The sequence below is a fragment of the Bufo gargarizans genome, chromosome 3 (genome assembly GCF_014858855.1).
Source record: "Bufo gargarizans isolate SCDJY-AF-19 chromosome 3, ASM1485885v1, whole genome shotgun sequence".
Lineage (NCBI taxonomy): Eukaryota > Metazoa > Chordata > Amphibia > Anura > Bufonidae > Bufo > Bufo gargarizans.
Window position 1 is genome coordinate 424,079,557 of NC_058082.1, and position 19,167 is coordinate 424,098,723.

General features: G+C 41.8%; 1 protein-coding gene across 2 annotated transcripts in view; it reads right to left on the bottom strand.

The window, feature by feature from the left end:
• The window catches only part of LOC122933446 (N-fatty-acyl-amino acid synthase/hydrolase PM20D1-like), a 79,015-nt gene that overhangs the window by 37,830 nt on the left and 22,018 nt on the right, over positions 1 to 19,167 (bottom strand). For both annotated transcript variants that reach the window (XM_044288443.1, XM_044288441.1), the window contains 5 exons: positions 14,466 to 14,698; positions 8,988 to 9,074; positions 6,771 to 6,904; positions 2,769 to 2,888; positions 2,137 to 2,212 (listed from right to left, as the gene is read on the bottom strand). In XM_044288443.1, the coding sequence (XP_044144378.1) occupies positions 2,137 to 2,212; positions 2,769 to 2,888; positions 6,771 to 6,904; positions 8,988 to 9,074; positions 14,466 to 14,698 (650 nt within the window). The remainder of the gene's footprint in view (positions 1 to 2,136; positions 2,213 to 2,768; positions 2,889 to 6,770; positions 6,905 to 8,987; positions 9,075 to 14,465; positions 14,699 to 19,167) is intronic.

A 19,167-nucleotide genomic window follows, 5' to 3' on the forward strand; every position in this document is an offset into this window, starting at 1 on the left:
CAAGATAAATCGGCAGATGGTAATACGCATCCTTTATATCCAGGACTACCATAAAACAATCTTTGTAAAAGGAGGTCTACTACAGATCTGAATGTCTCCATCTTGAACTTTCTGCAATTCAGAAATCTGTTCAACCCTTTTAAATTTATAACTGTCCTGTAATCCCCATTTCATTACTAGAAAGAGATTGGAATAATAACCTAAACCCTCTTCTCCAGGAGGACAAGGAATAAGCGCTCCTTTTCTTAACGACGTATCCACCTCTCTTTCTAGCGCCCCTTTCTGAAACAAAAATTTGCTATGGCCGAGTACATCAATCTCTGGGGCCCGAACCCAGGATTGACAATCTGACTCCTCAAAGGGATACTTCCGCTTCACAGATGACAGAATAAACCCTGTTTATCTGGATTTTTTCATTAATTTGATATTAGGGAAGATACATTTTTATAAATAAAAAAATTCTTCTTCTTTTTTCCTTCTAGAAAACACATCGCACACACAGTCGCCAGTACAGACATCAATCTTTGGGGCCCGATCCTAGTACAGTGCTCCCGTACTCTGATGCTTCCCGCATCTTCTGGGTTTGTGGAGCGGGGAACTCCCCTGGCCCAAACACCCCCCTCCCAAGCTAGACAAAACTTTTCCTAGTTGTCCAGGGAAAAACTACTCCCCTCTATTGCCATACCTGTAGGATCCACTTCCTAGGACAGGAAACCATTGAGGAAGAGAGAGGCTCCTCCTTTTTTATACCTGAGGGTTTCCTGTCCTGGGAGAGATGAACCCTCTCTCACGATGCCGTCATGGACGATAGGAAAAGAAGGGTCTACTGTTTCTCTAGAAACAGCCCTACTCTTGTTCCCTGTGTCTGTTCACTTCCATGGGGCAGAGCTGCAGTGCCAAACATAGCATGACTGTTGTCCATGGGCTATCTTTGGAAATAAAGTATACACTTTCCTAGACAAACCCTTCAAATGATGGTTCTGAAAATCATCAAAATAGAAGACAAAGGCTTGAGTCAAGAGGGTTGCTTTTAGTGATGAGCAAAGCAAGCTTCAGATGCTACATTTGAAGTTGCTTCGTTCAAAACTTCTAATTAATACTGTACAGAGATCCTTCTCCGTACAGTATTAAAATGTATGGGCTCTGCTTTGGCACCAGTCAGAACCGAAGCAGAGTTCAATTCCAAGTTTTCTAGTGGTTTTCCACTGTAAAAATCAACTACAGAATTTATTTAACAAAGTCACGTGCGACTTCATCAATAATTGACTTCGGCTCATCGGAGCCCAAACATTTTAATACTGTATGGAGACGGATCTGCGTACAGTATTAATCTGAAATTTTGAATGAAGGGACTGTAGCTTCCAAAGCTTGCATCGCTCATCACTAGTTGCTTTATTTTTATACACAATGTAGTGAGGTCCAGAATATAACATATGATAATAGTATGCAGCCAATCATGAATAGGAGCGTTTCGCTCTAATGGTCCCTTTACACGGGATGGCTATCTAGCAGAATGTCGGGAAGGAAGCGTTCCTTCCTGACAATCTGCTGATCGCTAGTGGAGAAGACCGGTGCATTCATATGCACCTATCTCCTTCAGAGTATGGGGAGAAGCGTACGCTAATGCAGTCGCTCTTCCCCATAACGACTTGTTGTTTCCCGGCAGCAGACTGTGTGTACACAGCACAATCTGCCACTGGCAAACAATGATCTTCTGTGCTGCACAAAAGATCCAATTACCCGATAAACAAGTGTTTTGCTCTTTCCCTGGGTAATCGGTCGTGCATTTAGACCTCAAGATCATTGCTAACGAGTGTTACTACTAACGCTGGTTCGCAATTATCTATTCAATTGTCGGCCAGTGTAAAGGGCCCTTTAGATGACCTTCCTCAACAACATAAGTCTGATAACAACATATCAGACTTATGTTGTTGCCGAACATGGACTTTTCCTCTGGGTTTCTATTGTCTAAACAGAAACCTGGTGGCTATGGACCCAGCTGAGCTCCCGAGCAGGAACTATATGTATGGTGGATGTCGGTAAGGGGTTTAATCCCAAATTAAATCCTCCAGTCCACTCCTAAATATTACTATTAGACGTAAATGACAATGGTACTGTGGGGAAAACATTTCTTACCTCTCCTGCCAAATGCTCAAACATGAGAGCCTCTGGACCGTCGCCAAACATGTTAGGCATCGGATTTTTTTCCAATCTGTGCAGGTTTGAAAAATAGAATTGCGCAAGATTAAGAAAAAAAATATATTATTAAAGGGCTATTCTGGTTTCTGGAAATATTTCATTGTATCATATAAATTCCAAACAGCTCTCAGGAGGTTTGCTTGAAGATACTGAATGGGACCCTTCAAAGAATATAAATCTGTCCTTGTCATGTGAGTCTCACAACACATGCAGGTCCATCACACAAGCAGGATGGATTTACTTTCTCATATGGAAGTAAACAATGAAAGTCCTCATTCAATTACTACAAGCTGAGATCTTGAAAACTACACGATGCAATGTTGTTAGTGAGACAAATCCACGTTGACCATCAGATCAAGATGCAAAATACTGTGCCCCACCCTATAAGCCATGTAAGAAGCAATACTATCTGACTGCAGACAATACACTGGGATGACATTGCCTGGCAGGTTAAAAAAAATATATAATCACATCCTTTCTCTTGTAGAAAAACAGTTAACCCATTGTGACAGAACACCTCAATACTTTTAATAAAGGCCACTTGAAAATATGATTGTTTTAATCATTACCTGGACACAGCTGCTGCAAGGATCCCAATGCTAGTCTCAGCAGGAGGCATCGAGGAATGCCCCGGAGGTTGGTTCACAGTCAAGTTCAAAGTAATGGATCCTTTCTCAGTGATACCAATCCTGTGGAAAAAACAAACCATATTTACTGTAATTTAAAGGATCTGCTTCATCTGAAAGACTGCACAATGATTTTCAAAATTCCCTCTGTGTACAGTAGTCTGAAAGCTGTGAAGGGCACCCAGGCTAAAGACTGCACAAAACAAGTCTACAAGGAATCTGGGTTTATCACAACAGCCATGCAAAAGATCTTACTTTATCTGGATGACTAACTGGAGGCATTCCAATAACATTATAACAATTTCCTTTAAACAAAAGCAATTTCACATGAACTAAAAAAATTCTGCTCATCTTCTTGTCCTTACTTTGGGCGGCATGCCTTAAGGCCCTATTAGGGCTTTTTCACACGAGCGGATGCTGTGTGGGTAATCTGCTGCGTGAAAGAGAGCCAAGCCCCGTTCCGGACAGCAGAGACATGGAGCATTAACAGGAGATAAAGTTGTCACCGTGATTTTGTAGTAAAAAGGTCACAGAGAGGCACAGAGCATTATCAATCATGTTAATGCTCCGTGTCTCTGCTGTCCAAAATGGGGCTTGGCACTCTTTCACACAGTGGATTCCAAGCACGGGATCCACTTGTGTGAAAGAGCCATAATAGGGCCTTAAGGCATGCCGCCCAAAGCAAGAGCCCTTACACAGGTCGATCCGATGATACCTGATGTCGTCTAGTATGAACGTTCCTTCCCAACCACTGCTCCATGTAAATATGCCTAGTGGTCAGCTGGGTGATGGCATCTTTTATGCGGGATTAATCATTATCTGTCAGCAGCACATTAACCTCTGAAAATGGGATGTATTACTAACAAATGCAAATTGTATGGGGATGAACGATGAGTTCGTTCTCCTGCAATATGATGTCTGCCACACATAAAAGGCAGTTAACAAGCACTGGTCAAAAATCTCCTCTGTAAAACGAGTCTTAACCCTTTTAGCCCCAGAGGGTTTTTCGGTTTTGCATTTTCATTTTTCACTCCCTGCCTTTTATTTTTTTGTTTACATAGATGTATAAGGCTTTGTTTTTTGCTGGACTTTCTAAGTCCACCATTTAATATTGCATGCGATGTGGTGGGGATCTAGAAAAACGTTCCAAATGGGTTGGAATAGAAAAAATAAAAATAAAACACAATATTTTCGCAACAGTTTTACGGGTTTTGTTTTTACAGCATTCCCTATACAATAAAACTGGTCAGTACGATTATAGCGATACCACATATGTATAGTTTTCTTGCAGTTTAATAAAAAAAAAAAAAAAAAAACTTTGAAAAAATATTATGACCCCTATAACTTTTTTGTAGTTATGTATACGGAGCTGTTTGGGGGCTTATTTTTTGCAGGGCAATCTATACTTTTCAAATAGTATTCCAATAGGTGACTGGCACTCCTGTGGTTAATCCCTTCCCGCTGTGTATATTTGGTCGTGCTGGATTTTATCAGAGGGAACTCTCCTCAGTGCTGCTCTATGCAGTATAGATATATAATTCTATGTTTAAAAGACAAAGGGGGTCATTTATTAAGAACGGCATTTCAGATGCCGATCTTAATAAGCCCTATATCTGCCGGTGGATACGCCAAAGTTATGAAGAGGCGCTGGCCTCTACATAACATCGGCGTATCCACCGAAAGTCTGAATGTAGGATAGAAAATTGTCTAAATGTAAGCTATGCCTAAAACAGGCATAAAAAATGATGACTGAGATGGGCTGCCGACCTGTCCTGAGGATAGGTCATGTGTCAAAATCTTGGAAAAACTCTTTAAACGGATTGTTCCATCTCACCGTTACTAAGGCGAGATGGGACTACGTGCCAATCACCAGGTGGCCAGGATACAGTAGAACACAGCAAGCTATGATGCTTCTCTAATTCAGAAAAGACATAGCTGGCTGTGCTACGCTGTTTCTGCAATAGGACCAACTAAAACAACGGATCGCTGGCCCACTTCCCTGTTTCCTGCCAACTTTCCTGGCCGGCATCATCTCGACTTAGTAAAGGAAAGAAAGGACAAACCTTTTACATAAATTCAAAAATGTTCAATGCTTGTTACCGATAATATGACTGTAAGGGGCCTTTACACTTAGACACTATTAGTAACTCTGTCCTAATGAGTTAATATTTACTGAAAACTTATCTCAGTGAAATGAGCATTAAATCCTAACTTGAGATTCTCCTTGAGATTTTATAATGTCAAAGTCCAAAAACATGCTGAAGAGTAAACTGTGTGTGAGCAGAGAACAAAACTGAAGTTGTACATTTCTATGGCCACGGAGTAACCTAGTACATAAGGCCAAAAAAAGACATTTGTCCATCCAGTTCGGCCTGTTATCCTGCAAGTTGATCCAGAGGAAGGAAAAAATAAATAAAAGTGAGGTAGAAGCCAATTTTCTCCACTTTAGGGGAATAAAAGATTCCTTCCCGACTCCAATCAGTCAATCAGAATAACTCCCTGGATCAACGACCCCTCTCTAGTAGCTATAGCCTGTAATATTATTACACTCCAGAAATACCTCCAGGCCCCTCTTCAAATTCCTTTATTGTACTCACCATCAACACCTCCTCAGGCAGAGAGCTCCATAGTCTCACTGCTCTTACCGTAAAGAATCCTCTTCTATGTTTGTGTACAAACCTTCTTTCCTCCAGATGCAAAGGATGTCCCCTCGTCACAGTCCTGGGGATAAATAGATGATGGGATAGATCTCTGTACTGACCCCTGATATATTTATACATAGTAATTAGAGCTCCTCTCATTTGTCTTTTTTTTAAAGTGAATAACCCTAATTTTAATAATCTTTCAGGGTACTGTAGTTGCCTTATTCCAGTTATTACTTTAGTTGCCCTCCTATGGACCCTCTGCAGCTCTGCTATGTCTGCCTTGTTTACAGGAGCCCAGAACTGTACACTGTACTCCATGTGTGGTCTGACTAATGATTTGTAAAGAGGTAGGACTATGTTCTCATAATGGGCATCTATGCCCCTTTTGATGCAACCCATTATCTTATTGGCCTTGGCAGCAGCTGCCTGACACTGGTTTTTGCAGCTTAGTTTGCTGTTTATTAAAATTCCTAGATCCTTTTCCATGTCAGTGTTACCGAGTGTTTTACCATTTAGTATGTATGGGTGACTTGCATTATTCCTTCCCATGTGCATAACCTTACATTTGTCAGTGTTAAACCTCATCTGCCCAAGCCACCAATCTATCCAGATCCCTTTGTAGTAGTATACTGTCCTCTTCTGTGTCAATTACTTTACACAGTTTAGTGTCATCTGCGAAAATGGATATTTTACTATGCAAGCCTTCTACAAGATCAATAATAAATATATTGAAGAGAATAGGGCCCAATACTGACCCCTGAGGTACCCCACTAGTGACAGTGACCCAATCTGAGTGTGTACCGTTAATAACCACCCTCTGTTTTCTATCACTCAGCCAGTTACTTACCCACATACAGACATTTTCTCCCAGTCCGAGCATTCTCATTTTATATACTAACCTTTTATGAGGTACAGTGTCAAATGCTTTGGAGAAGTCCAGATATACGACATCCATTGATTCGCCGCAGTCAAGTCTAGAACTTACCTCCTCATAGAAACTGATTAAATTAGTTTGGCATCACCGATCCCTTATGAAGCCATGCTGATATGGCATTATTTGCTTATTTCCGTTGAGATGCTCTAAGATAGCATCTTTCAGAAAATCTTCAAACAGTTTACCCACAACAGATGTTAAACTTACCGGCCTATAGTTTCCAGGCTCTGTTTTTGGAACCTTTTTAATATTGGCACCACATATGCTATGCGCCAATCCTGTGGGACATTCCCTGTCAGTATAGAGTCTGCAAATATCAGAAATAAGGGTCTGGAGTAACTAGTAAGAAGATGATCCTGTACTTACAGAGCTACAGGGTTTTTGACTCCTTGTAAGACTCCCTCCACGACTGCCAACCCTTCATCTATCACAAACAACAACTTTACTCCACGAGATTGTAGTTTCTCTACAACTTTCATGGCTCCTTCGTGTCCGGATACCTGAAACCACATGCAAAGAAAGCCTTTAAGAGAAGAAAATAAGAAAAAGGGGAAATGGAATAGCACTTCTGTTGCCATCATAACAGAACGCCCAGTATCTTTGGTAGACATTGTAAATGAATGGGTCGGCACCGTTCCGCAAAATTGCGAAACGAATCCAGACCCATTGATACGGACGTGTGAATGGACCCTAATGGGCTTGTCTCACTTCACCAAATAGCATTTATTATGTAGAGAAAGTTATTTCACACCATTTACTAATGTACTGTGATAGTCCACATTGCTCCCTTCGTTGTCTGGATTCATTTTTCCATCACATGATACACTGCTTGTTTCAATAGTTACGACCACCCTGCAATCAATCAGTGGTGGCTGTGCTTGCACACTATAGGAAAAAGCACCAGCCTATGTGTGCTCCCACGGTCCCGGCCATCAAAGAGGCTGACGCTTTTTCCTATAGTGTGCAAACTCGACCACCGCTTCTAGGGTGGTCGGAAACCATGGAAATGAGCAGTGTGTGTGATGGAAAAATAAATCAAGACAGCAAAGGAAGTAATATGGACAATCACAGTGCCTTGTATTAACTTTCTCTACATGAAAAAAGTCATTTGCTGAAGTGAGACAACCCCTTTCAGCACATAACATGCCATGGATCGAATAGGATAAAGATTCCCTTAATGATCTTACATTTACCGCTGACATTAAGGGGTATGCACATATACACTGCCCATCCCAAAAAAAAGTCGCCACCAAAAATATTTTGTTGGACCGCCTTTAGCTTTCATTACGGCACGCATTTGCTGTTGCATTGTTTCGATAAGCTTTTCCAATCTCACAAGATTTATTTCCATCCAGTGTTGCATATATTTTTCACCAAGATCTTGCATTGATGATGGTAGAGTCTGACTGCTGGGCAAAGCCTTCTCCAACACATCCCAAAGATTCTCAATGGGGTTAAGGTCTGGACACTGTGGTGGCCAATCCATGCGTGAAAATGATGTCTCATGCTCCCTGAACCACTCTTTCACAATTTGAGCCCGATGAATCCTGGCATTGTCATTTTGGAATATGCCCATGCCATCAGGGAAGAAAAAATCCATTGATGGAATAATCTGGTCATTCAGTATGTTCAGGTAGTCAGTTGACCTCATTCTTGGAGCACATGCTGAACCTAGACCTGACCAACTGCACCAACCCCAATTAATAGCACTGCCTCCACAGGCTTGTACAGTAGGCACTAGGCATGAAGGGTGCATCACTTCATCTGCCTCTCTTCTTACCCTGATGCGCTTATCACTCTGGAACATGGTAAATCTGGACTCATCAGACCACATGACCTTTTTCCATTGCTCCAGAGTCCAATCTTTATGCTCCCTATCATACCTTTTTTTTCTGGTTTGCCTCACTGATTAGTGGTTTTCTTACAGCTACACAGCTGTTCAGTCCCAATCCTATGAGTTCCCTTTGCATTGTGCATGTGGAAATTCTCTTGCTTTCACTATTAAACATAGCCCTAAGTTCTACTGTTGTTTTTCTTCGATTTGATTTCACCAAACGTTTAAGAGATCACCGATCACGATCATTCAGGATTTTTTCCCCACCACATTTCTTCCTCGAATACGATGGTCCCCACTATCCTTCCAGTTTTTAATGCATTTTAGTAGTTTCTGCAATCTCCTTAGATGTTTTCTCTGCTTGATGCATGCCAATGATTTTACCCTTCTCAATCAGACTAATATCTTTTCCATGACCACGAGATGTGTCTTTCGACATGGTTGCTTAAGAAAAGAGAAGCAACTCATTGCACCAGTTGGGGTTAAATAACTTGTTGCCAGCTGAAAGATAATCTCCCATGCAGTAATTATCCAATAGGAGATTCACAACTATTTTCTTAGTTAAATCCAGGTGGCGACTTTTTTTTGGGACAGGCAGTGTATAATAATCATGTGTGTTCAAAGCAATCTGTATAATAGACTATCCTGGTTGTGTATAAAAATATATTACAACGTTAGGAACTGGGCTCCAAGTTCTTTTATATGTTCTGTAACATACTTCAAAATGGACTTTGTAATCTGCCGTTTACCTCCTCATCATGTCCGAGTCCGATATAGAATGATCGTTTGGGTTTGTAGCCTCGTTTTAGCAATAAATCAAGAGCTTGAAGAGCTCCCTGTGGAATAGAGAAAATGGAGATATAAATTATCATTGGAGAGAGGGTTTTCTCACAGTCTGGTTGTAAGGGAAACATTAACGCAAAATTTTCATGAAGCAACCAGTCTGCCTCAGATTACACAGATTTTCAATCAATGGATTTCACAGGCTTGAAAAGAGTTGTGCATGTTTGTCACCTGGGCAGACCTGCGAAGGGAAGCCTACTTACCTGCTTCCAAACGCTGGCTCCCGGCTCCTGCACTCTGCTGATCTGCTTAACTTCTAGTTTGAGGCTGCTACAGCCAATTGATAGCTGCAGACTTCATGTCAAGCGGTCAAGTGATTCAAAGGGAGCAGGTCACAGCTACGGACAGTGACTGGCTGCAGTGGCGTAAAACCAGACAGCCGGTCGGTATTGCTGACAGGTATCTTTTAACATCAGATTGACATGGGTACAATAAAGACATACTTGTACCCCAAGTTCTCCCATGAGAACTGTTTTTAAAGGGAACCTGTCACCTGGATTTTGGGTAAAGAGCTGAGGACATGGGCTGTTAGATCGCCGCTAGCACATCCGCAATATCCAGTCCCCATAGCTTTCTGTGCCTTTATGGTGTCAAAAAAATGATTTTGTAGATATGTAAATGAACCTTAAATGAGTCCTGTCTCCTCCATGCTTCAGAAAGGAGTCCAGCATTCTCTGACTCTGAGCCCAGCCACGCCCACTGTGAAGGAGTCCAGCACCACCCAGCATTCTCCGAATCTCCTCCTTGCTCCTTGACATTACAAAGCTAGAGCGCCATAATCTCGCGATGCCAGCACAGGGAAGGAACACTATGCCAACACTGCGCATGCGAGATTACGGCGCTCTAGCTTTGTGACATCGGGGAGCAAGGAGGAGATTCGGAGTATGCGGCACAGAGCTATGAGGAATGCATATTGCGGATTTGCTAGCGGCAATCTAGCAGCCCATGTCCTCAGCTCTATACCCAAAATGCAGGTGACAGGTTCCCTTTAAACAAACCAATTTTAATGGTCCCATGGTCTCTTGATGTTTTCCTATTTACAGCACAGCAGTAAATCACTGGTTGCAGTGATAATTATTTAAAGAGGACCTTTCACTAGTTTAACTAAAAACGAACTATATCTGTGGGCAGAGCGGCGCCCAGGGGTCCCCCTGCACTTACTAGTATGTCTGGGCGCCGCTCCGTTTGCCCGGTATAGGCTCCGGTGTCTGCAGCTCCCTCTGTTGTACTGGGTGGAGTTTTTGTATTAGGGTTGTCCCTAGCTGCAGCGCTGCAGGCTATGAGCTGTGCGCTACGATTGGCCAGCGCTGCAGCAAGGGACAACCCTAATACAAAAACTCCGCCCAGTACAACAGAGGGAGCTGCAGACACCGGAGCCTATACCAGGCGAACGGAGCGGCGCCCAGACATACTAGTAAGTGCAGGGGGACCCCTGGGCGCCGCTCTGCCCACAGATATAGTTAGTTTTTAGTTTTTAAACTAGTGAAAGGTCCTTTTTAACTGTACTGATACTGCTGCTGCGGGAGAAGTGGCGTAAATATAGGGGATGCAGCAACTGGGCCCACAAGGACCCCCACACCACACTATTTGTTTAAATAATGCCAGGTTCCAAACACACAAAAAACAACCAAAAAAACATGATATCATATCCTAGAGTGTCTTTATTTGTTCTTGTTTAATTAGATATCACAATAGCAAAATATGAAAAATACAATAGAAAAGCAGTGTATTGTTCTCTCAGGCTGCAGCCATGTAATCTCCCCCTCCTTCTCCCTCCTCTTATGCTAGTGTATATGGGGTAGGAAGTTTAGGAGGAGGGCGCTGGGTGTAGTCTGGATAACTTTTGTCACACATTTCGAGAGGGGCCATTTTATTGGAAGGAATCTCCAAGTTAGTAACACTATAAAATAGATTTGGTTACACCATGTGGAACTGGAATAGACTACAAAATACAAAATCTACCAATATAAATCCCCCTCCGCACTCAAATATATACATATATAACCCAGAGAAGGGTTTGTAACAACAGGAGGTGAAAGAAAATATCTCTTCTGATGGACACCTTCCCCATCTGTCAGAAATCTATCTGATCTTCCTCTTTAGTTATAGTCGTTATTATGCAAGTGTGTAAGGCTAGGTTTATACAGTGAATTTTCGGCATGGATTTTGGTGCAGATTCCATGCCAAAAACATACAGCCAGATTTATTATTAGCTGAAGTCAAAATAAAGGAGTGAAAAAGTCGCATATTTTTGTGCAATCGCTAAAACTGCGCAAAAATTTGCTACTTTTATTGGCTCTGCGCTATGCTCGCTAGTTTTCTGAAAGTGGGTGCGTTTCCTTATGTAAATGAATCTCTAGACAGATTTACTAATGCAACAATTTAAAAAGTGGCAAAAAATTGCACAATTTCACTACGGTAAGGACCATGATTATCTCATGCGACTTTTTAATAGAACATGCAACTTTTTCGTAAAGATGTGCGACTTTTGTCGCTGCTTACTGAAGAATAAACTGCTACTGTAAACCCACTTTTATGACAGTATTAAAGGACCATTAATAAATCTGACTTAGCCAAAAGTGACTTTGGACATCTGTAAAAGTGGAGTAAGATGCAAGTGTAATGATAAATCTGGCCCATAGTGTCTGAGCTGAAGGCAGCGTGTTATTAAGCCAGAGAAGCTGAACAGATTGATGTGTAGCTTTGTGGGAAAAGGTTCAGTAAAACTTGTATTTTATACATTTATATCCACGCTGTCAATCACTGATAGGACCGTCTCCTTGACTTCAAAGCCCAGAATGAGCAGGAATTTAAAAAGGTCTAAAATACAAGTTCAACTGAATCTTTTCCCATTAAACTATAGATCAATGTGCTCAGTTCCTCCTGTTCTACAACACAATGTTTGTAGCTTACATTGCGTTTTCATGGTGACAGATTCCCTAAACCATACAGTGATTTTTTGGTCCGCTAGTGATTTAAAAAACCACAATGAGGAAAAAATAAGTGCCCTGTCCATTCTTGTGTGAATTCAGTGTCCAGAAAATGGGCACGAATAAAAATCCTCGCAGAAACTCACACCAAAAACCACATAAAAAATGACTGAGGAAATACAAGTGCATGCAAAAAAAAAACATATCAGGTTGTTCTCAGCGCTGAAATCCTCCATGTGAACCTAAAGGCTGATATTATGGAGCAACAGTAGACATTATAGGGAGAAGGGTGTAAGAGGAGAGAACTATAACGTCCAGGAGGTCCAGGCTGTTATGGGGCATCAGTGATCAGTAACTGGCGAGGGGTATAAAAGAACAGAACTACAACGCCTTGCATTTCTATGATATTATTAAGGACTGCCAGAGCACATTACAGGGGGCAAGTATAAGGAAAGAACTACAACTCCTAGTATTTGACAACTTATAGAGGGAAAATACGAACCTCACACACAGCAGAGGTGCTCCGCCCACATGGTGATATCACCCAGGTCCTTAACCTCTACTCTGCCCTGTTGAGCTCTGACTCATTGAGTAAATGGGGTGAAATGAAGCTGGCTGAAGTGGAGTGACCAAGTTGAAAAGGCTGGAAAGTTTTGCAGCAAGTCACCCTGCAAAAATGAAGCCCTGACATAACTTCATAGAAAGAAAAAGAAAAAAAATGATGGGGATGCGGCGATGCTAAAAGATTTTGGGGCACATTATTAAGACGAGCGTTTTAGACACTGGTCTTAATAAAGGCCCTGTGCTGGCGGTGGATTGGCTGGAGTTATGTAGAGGAGCAGGCCTCTTTATAACTTTGGCATATTCACTGCTGCTTCTAATTGTAAAACAACTTCCTAGTTGTCTTACATTTAGACAATTTTCTACCCCTAAAACAGGCGTAGAAAATGGTAAATCACTACATCCACAGTTCTACACTTGGCGTGAACGGGGCGAGTTTGCAGATAGCGGCGCAACTAACAGTTGCACTGTCATCTGTGCCTGAAATACACCTAATATAGGCGTATTTCAGTATAGTAAATGAACCCCTTTCTTTTTAGAAAAGAGGTTTTATTGCACAAAAGTAGTAAAACGTAAAAAAAACTATATGTATTTAGTATCGCTGAAATCGTACTGACCCAGAGAATAAATATATCATGTTATTTATGCTGAAAAATGAACGTTGCAAAATTTATAACGTAATTGCAGTATTGCAGTTTTTTCCCCATTTCCAGCCTAGAAATAGTGCGGTGCGATTTTCTTAATAATTCTTTGCTGACCTGGCAGGAAAAGGACCTTTGGTGACGTCACTGCACTCATCACATGGTCCATCACATGACCCATCACCATGGTGATATATCATGTGATGGACCATGTGATGAGCGCAGTGACATCACCAAAGGTCCTTTTCCTCAAAGAAGAAGACAGAAGAGAAGTTGGGCTGCGCGACAGAAGAGAAAAGGATTCTTTACGGTAAGATCAGTGAGACTATGGAACTCTCTGCTTGAGGAGGTGGTGATGGTGAATTCACTAAGAGTTCAAGAGGGGCCTGGATGCATTTCTGGAGTGTAATAATATTGCAGGCTATAGCTACTAGAGATGGGTCGTTGATCCAGGGAGTTATTCTGATTGCCTGATTGGAGCCGGGAAGGAATTTTTTATTCCCCTAAAATTGGGGAAAATTGGCTTCTACCTCACAGTTTTTTTTTTTGCCTTCCTCTGGATCAACTTGCAGGATGACTGGCCGAACTGAATGGACAAATGTCTTTTTTCGGCCTTATGTACTATGTTACTTGTCCTGCAAAAAAACAAGCCCTCATATGGCCATAAATGGAAAAGTAAAAGAAAAAAAGTTATGACTTGGACGTGAAAATTGCTTATGGCACAAAGGGTTAATGCCAAAAGAGGCTCGGTTCTGACCGTGCACTGAGGTTATAGGTTGATGCAATAACATTTCTTGATGTAAAGATAAAAATCACCTGAGGTAATTCAGGTAATACCTGCTAACAAGATAGTCCAGAAAAGAATGATAATCTCTACAGATCCACTGTGTCAGCAATCATTGCCTGGATTCAACAAACCTTCAGCAATCAGGGTGATGCTTTAAGGTTCTGTTCACATCTGCACTGAAGGCATCTTTTGGAGCCTGTTGTAGATTCTGTCTATTTTTGCGACTAAATTCCAAAAGACCTAACTAAGTCACCTGGGTCCATTGGGCTACACTGGTGGCCATAGCCTGACAGATCCGTCAAAGTTTGAATTCTACTTTTCTGCTCCTACGATGGAACAGAAAAACAGAATTCCTAACAGAGATGTGAGCTCAGATTCTGTTTGCATCCACAGTCATAATCAATATATACTAATTACCGGTATCACATTATTAATGTATTAACAGCCTTGTGTTTACAGACTTACAATCACGCAACATTTGTTGTCCAGGGCTCCTCTTCCATATATGTAACCATCACGCTCTTCTCCAGAGAAAGGTGGCACGTCCCAACCTTCAGGAGGGGCTGGTACAACATCCAAGTGAGCAAGGATCATGTAGGGCTTTAGACTTTGGTCTGAGCCTTGTACTGCAAAAAGGTGACTGTATTCTGCCACCACTTCATGTTTGATAATGCTTGAGGAGAACACTCTTGGAAACACTAATTTGCACAAAAGAAAAAAAAAAAAAAAAAGGTGAAAGTACATAAAAAAAAGCCAAAGTGTAATGGTGGAAACACATGGGTTCATCACAGTCTATATTTAAAGTTCAAAAGATTCCCACACTAAAGGGCCACCAGTCAAACCATAATTTATGGGATCTGATGCCTCCAATAACATGAACAGGGATGCTGTTTCAATAAGAGTGCCCATACATGTAGTGGCTGTAAGAACTGCAAATTGGAGGTGTACAGCAAATGGTTTGGTTTTGCAATGTTATTTTCAACCAAATGGAAATCACATAAACCAAGCTTGCCCTGTGGCAGAAAACCACATTGTTAAACTGCAGAAATTCACAGCAAGCAAATCACTTTTTATTTACTTGTCATATTCATATTTTTAACTTGGGCCGTTTAATTTTTATTCTGTAATAAATGTATTGTTTTACTTTATTGCTTTACTTTATTGATCGATCTCTGCCTGGGACTAGATGTAGAGTGCCGGCCCACATTATCAATCTATCGTTTGTAACAATTTGTTCCGATTGGGTGAATCAGGTGGACCTAGAGCACCTACCATTTAGGAATAGCCAGGTGAGCCACCATTACCTTTTCTTGCACTGAAATCACTAGTCAAACTGACATCAACCTTAAAGGGGTTATCCCATGACTAATGTAAAAAACATGCCAATCTCTTTCTAACAAAGCTAGAACCAGCTCTGAACCTCACATGGCTCCAGTGATCTCCCAATTCATTGCTCTGCTAGATTTCTATCAAGCTGGCAGCTCAAGGGGAGTGTCTTTTCTGCTGCAGCTAAGGGGGCGTGTCTCAGCTCTCCCTATCACAGCCAGGGTGGAAGGTGAAGGATGAAACTGAGCATGTGCGACCTTCTGAGTGAGCAGGTCAAAGAAATACGAAATAAACAAACAGCAGGTGGCGCTATACCGATACATTTTATTGAATAACTCAGTGGCAATGCTACATTTTTTATTACATGCAATTACAAAAAGTATTCAGATCCTGGTGCTGGTTGACAAACTGTAGAATATTTTTCGTGGGACGATTACTTTAATGATTATGGGTGGCTCCTTCAGCTTTTTTTCCCCAGACACAATGCCGCTCTCGACAAGGAGCTGGGTAAAATACGGCAAATCTCATGTTCAGAAATAACATAGCAACATAGTATATAAGGCCGAAAAAAAAACATTTGTCCGTCCAGTTCGGCCTGCTATCCTGCAAGTTGATCCAGAGGAAGGCAAAAAAATAAAAACTGAGGTAGAAGCCAATTTTCCACACTTAAGGGGAAAAAAAATTCCTCCTTCCTGGCTCCAATCACCCCTCTCTAGTAGCTATAGCCTGTAATATTATTACACTCCAGAAATACATCCAGGCCCCTCTTGAACTCTTTTAGTGAACCCACCATCACCACCTCCTCAAGCAGAGAGTTTCATAGTCTCACAGCTTTTGCCATAAAGAATCCTCTTCTATGTTTGTGTACAAACCTTCTTTCCTCCAGACGCAGAGGATGTCCCCTCGTCACAGTCAGAGTCCTGGGGATAAATAGATGATGGGAGAGACCCCTGAAATATTTATACATATTATTAAGATCTCCCCTCAGTTGTCTTTTTTCTAAAGTGAATAACCCTAATGTTGATAATCTTTCAGGGTACTGTAGTTGCCCCATGCCAGTTATTATTTTAGTTGCCCTGCTCTGTACCCTCTCCATGTTTACAGGAGCCCAGAACTGAGAATAAAAAGAAAACGGTGGCTCACCCTCTTCTTATATGGATATGGTGCACACCCCCTGGTCCCACCCTTAGGACCAAATGTAAAGATTTGTCTAGAGAAAAACAGGTGTGGGGGGGCACACTTCAAAGGACAACACTCTAAGGGATGATAGTAATGCAATTTAATATAAAATTTAAATTAAGAACATACCCCTAAAACATACATAAAATATGGTACATCAATATATATGTCCCAATCAATTGCAATGCACACTCAATCCGCAGAATGGCTCTAAATAAAGCAATATATACTGTTATCCACAATCGGCAATGCTATCCCAATGGTATGTAGCAAAAGTCCAGCAACTACAAGCTTAAGATGTTAATGTCCCGCAAGTAGGTAGAGCCGATATATGTGTTAGCATCCACTGACAGCCGAACTATTAATCGGCCTGTTAACTCCAATGTACTTCCACTATAATGCCCGCAGTTAGGAGCTCACAGTCAAGAACTTGAAAATGCTGTTAATGCAATAAAGTTTGTGCTCCAAAACGAGCCCGGTCTTACCCTTCACCGCTGTTGTAGCGTTGCTCCAGGAGGCCGCACACCCGCAGCGTCCCACGTGGTGTGCTGCTGCCTGTACGCGGCGTCCCACGTGACCTGGTTTCCAAGGGGACCGGATGCAAGCTCGTATGACATGTAACTTGTGCGTCAGCTTCCACTCTGTGCTCTTAATTCCGTAACTTTCTTTTCTTTGCCGGCTTTGTTGCTTTTTCTTTGCTCCTGTGTAGATCAACGCTTACTCTAGACACCGCCAGACGCGTTTCGGGGTCTCAAGCCCCTTCCTCAGTGGCCTACTGAGTAAGCGGATCCTCACTCTTTATAGGTGGTTAGCTCCACCCTCCTTCCTCCATATTGTTTCTGTTTTTTCTACTTTGTGGGGTGGATTTGCTTTCCATGAACCGGACTGTCATCCTGATGTGCCTCTTTTAATCGTACATCTTATTAAAATACTTTAAAACAATAAATACAAATACCCCATACATATACAATTGATACTGGAGAAGGCTACAAGGTCTCACACAAAAACCGCATATAAAACGCATCGGAACCGCAATGGTGTATCTCGCATTTTCCATGCGTTTTTTCTTGATATGCATTTTTCCCTTATACTTAACCTCAATTTTGTCATCATATATTGGGGTGACCAGCGGATACGTAACTGGGACAGTTCATTTACCTTTCCTTCAAAGGTTCAAGATTCCTTAGCTTTGTATAGTAGAGGCGGATAATACTTATCTCTCTGTGGTTAAGAGAGGCCGTCCTGCAGGGAGGGGAAATCACAGTGTCGGTATAACGGCCAGACTACGATCTCCCATCCCCACAGGACAACCCTCACAAGAACCCAAAGACCTCCAACTCAGCATTGAGGCCTCTAGGGATGATGGTGTCATATTCAAAGATCCTTCTGGATTCTTGTCGTGACATGTGTGCAATATGGTTTCCCCCTCTCCAGGCTTTTTTAACTTTTTCAATCGCCACAAATTTTGGGATCATGGGATCACAGTTATGTATTCATTTGAAATGTTTAGATAGAGAGTGCGTATCCAGGCCTTTTTTGATATTTGCCACATGCTCTGCCACTCTCTTTTTCAGCGTTCTTTTGGTTCTGCCTATATACTGCTTCCTGCATCCACATTGTAGCAGATATATAACGTCTGTGGAATCGCAGGTTAGGCATTCCTGTATCTCCAAACTGAACGTATTAACTGTGGACACCACTTTCGTGGTCTTTTTTGGGAAACTGGTAATTTTACAATTGGAACACCTGCCACATTTAAAGAATCCATTTACTGCTAACCAATTATCTTTTGCTTTTTTATGGCTTTCCTTCCTCAATTGCACTGTCGGGGCTATCTTCCCGGCCAGGTTATTTGCCCTAGTGTACGTGATTTTGGGAACTTCACTTAAAAGGGGGCCAACCCACTTGTCATTTAATAGGTGTCCCCAATGTTTGCGGATGCTCCTCTCAATTATTTTGTACTGAGAATTAAAAGGTAAAATAATTCTCAGTACCTCATCACAAATTTGGGGATCCCTTACCCGAAAGAAATCTTTTCTTTCCATTTTTTTCACTTTTTCAAGTGACCTCTCGATCACCTGTACCGGGTAGTCTTTCTCTAGCAGTTGTTCTTTCAAAACAGTCGCTTCCTCCTCAAACCTGGCATCGTCAGTACAGTTCCGCCGCAGCCTGCGGAACTGACTGGTTGGCACATTGATTAACCAGCGGGGTAAATGACAGCTCGCGTATCTAATAAAACTATTTTTAGCGACTGGTTTGAAAAAAGTGTTGCATTGTAGCTGGTCCCCCTTCACCCATATCTCAAGATCTAGAAATTCTACTTTCAATTTGCTAACACTAGGGGTGAATACCAAATTTTTATCATTCTTATTGATGTCTTGAAGGAATAAATCCAAAGATTCTGCTGTATCTTGCCAAATGAACAGGACGTCATTTATGTAGCGCCGCCATAGCACCAGATCCGTCCCCAGCCTTGGCATGATGACCTCTTTCTCCCATTGAGCCAAAAACAAGTTGGCATAGCTGGGGGCGAATCTGGTGCCCATGGCGGTGCCAGTTCGCTGTACATAGAACTCCTTATTAAAGGAAAAATAGTTGTGGGCCAATATGTATCTAACCCCACCCAATAGGAACTCCAACTGCTCACTAGGGATACCTGCAT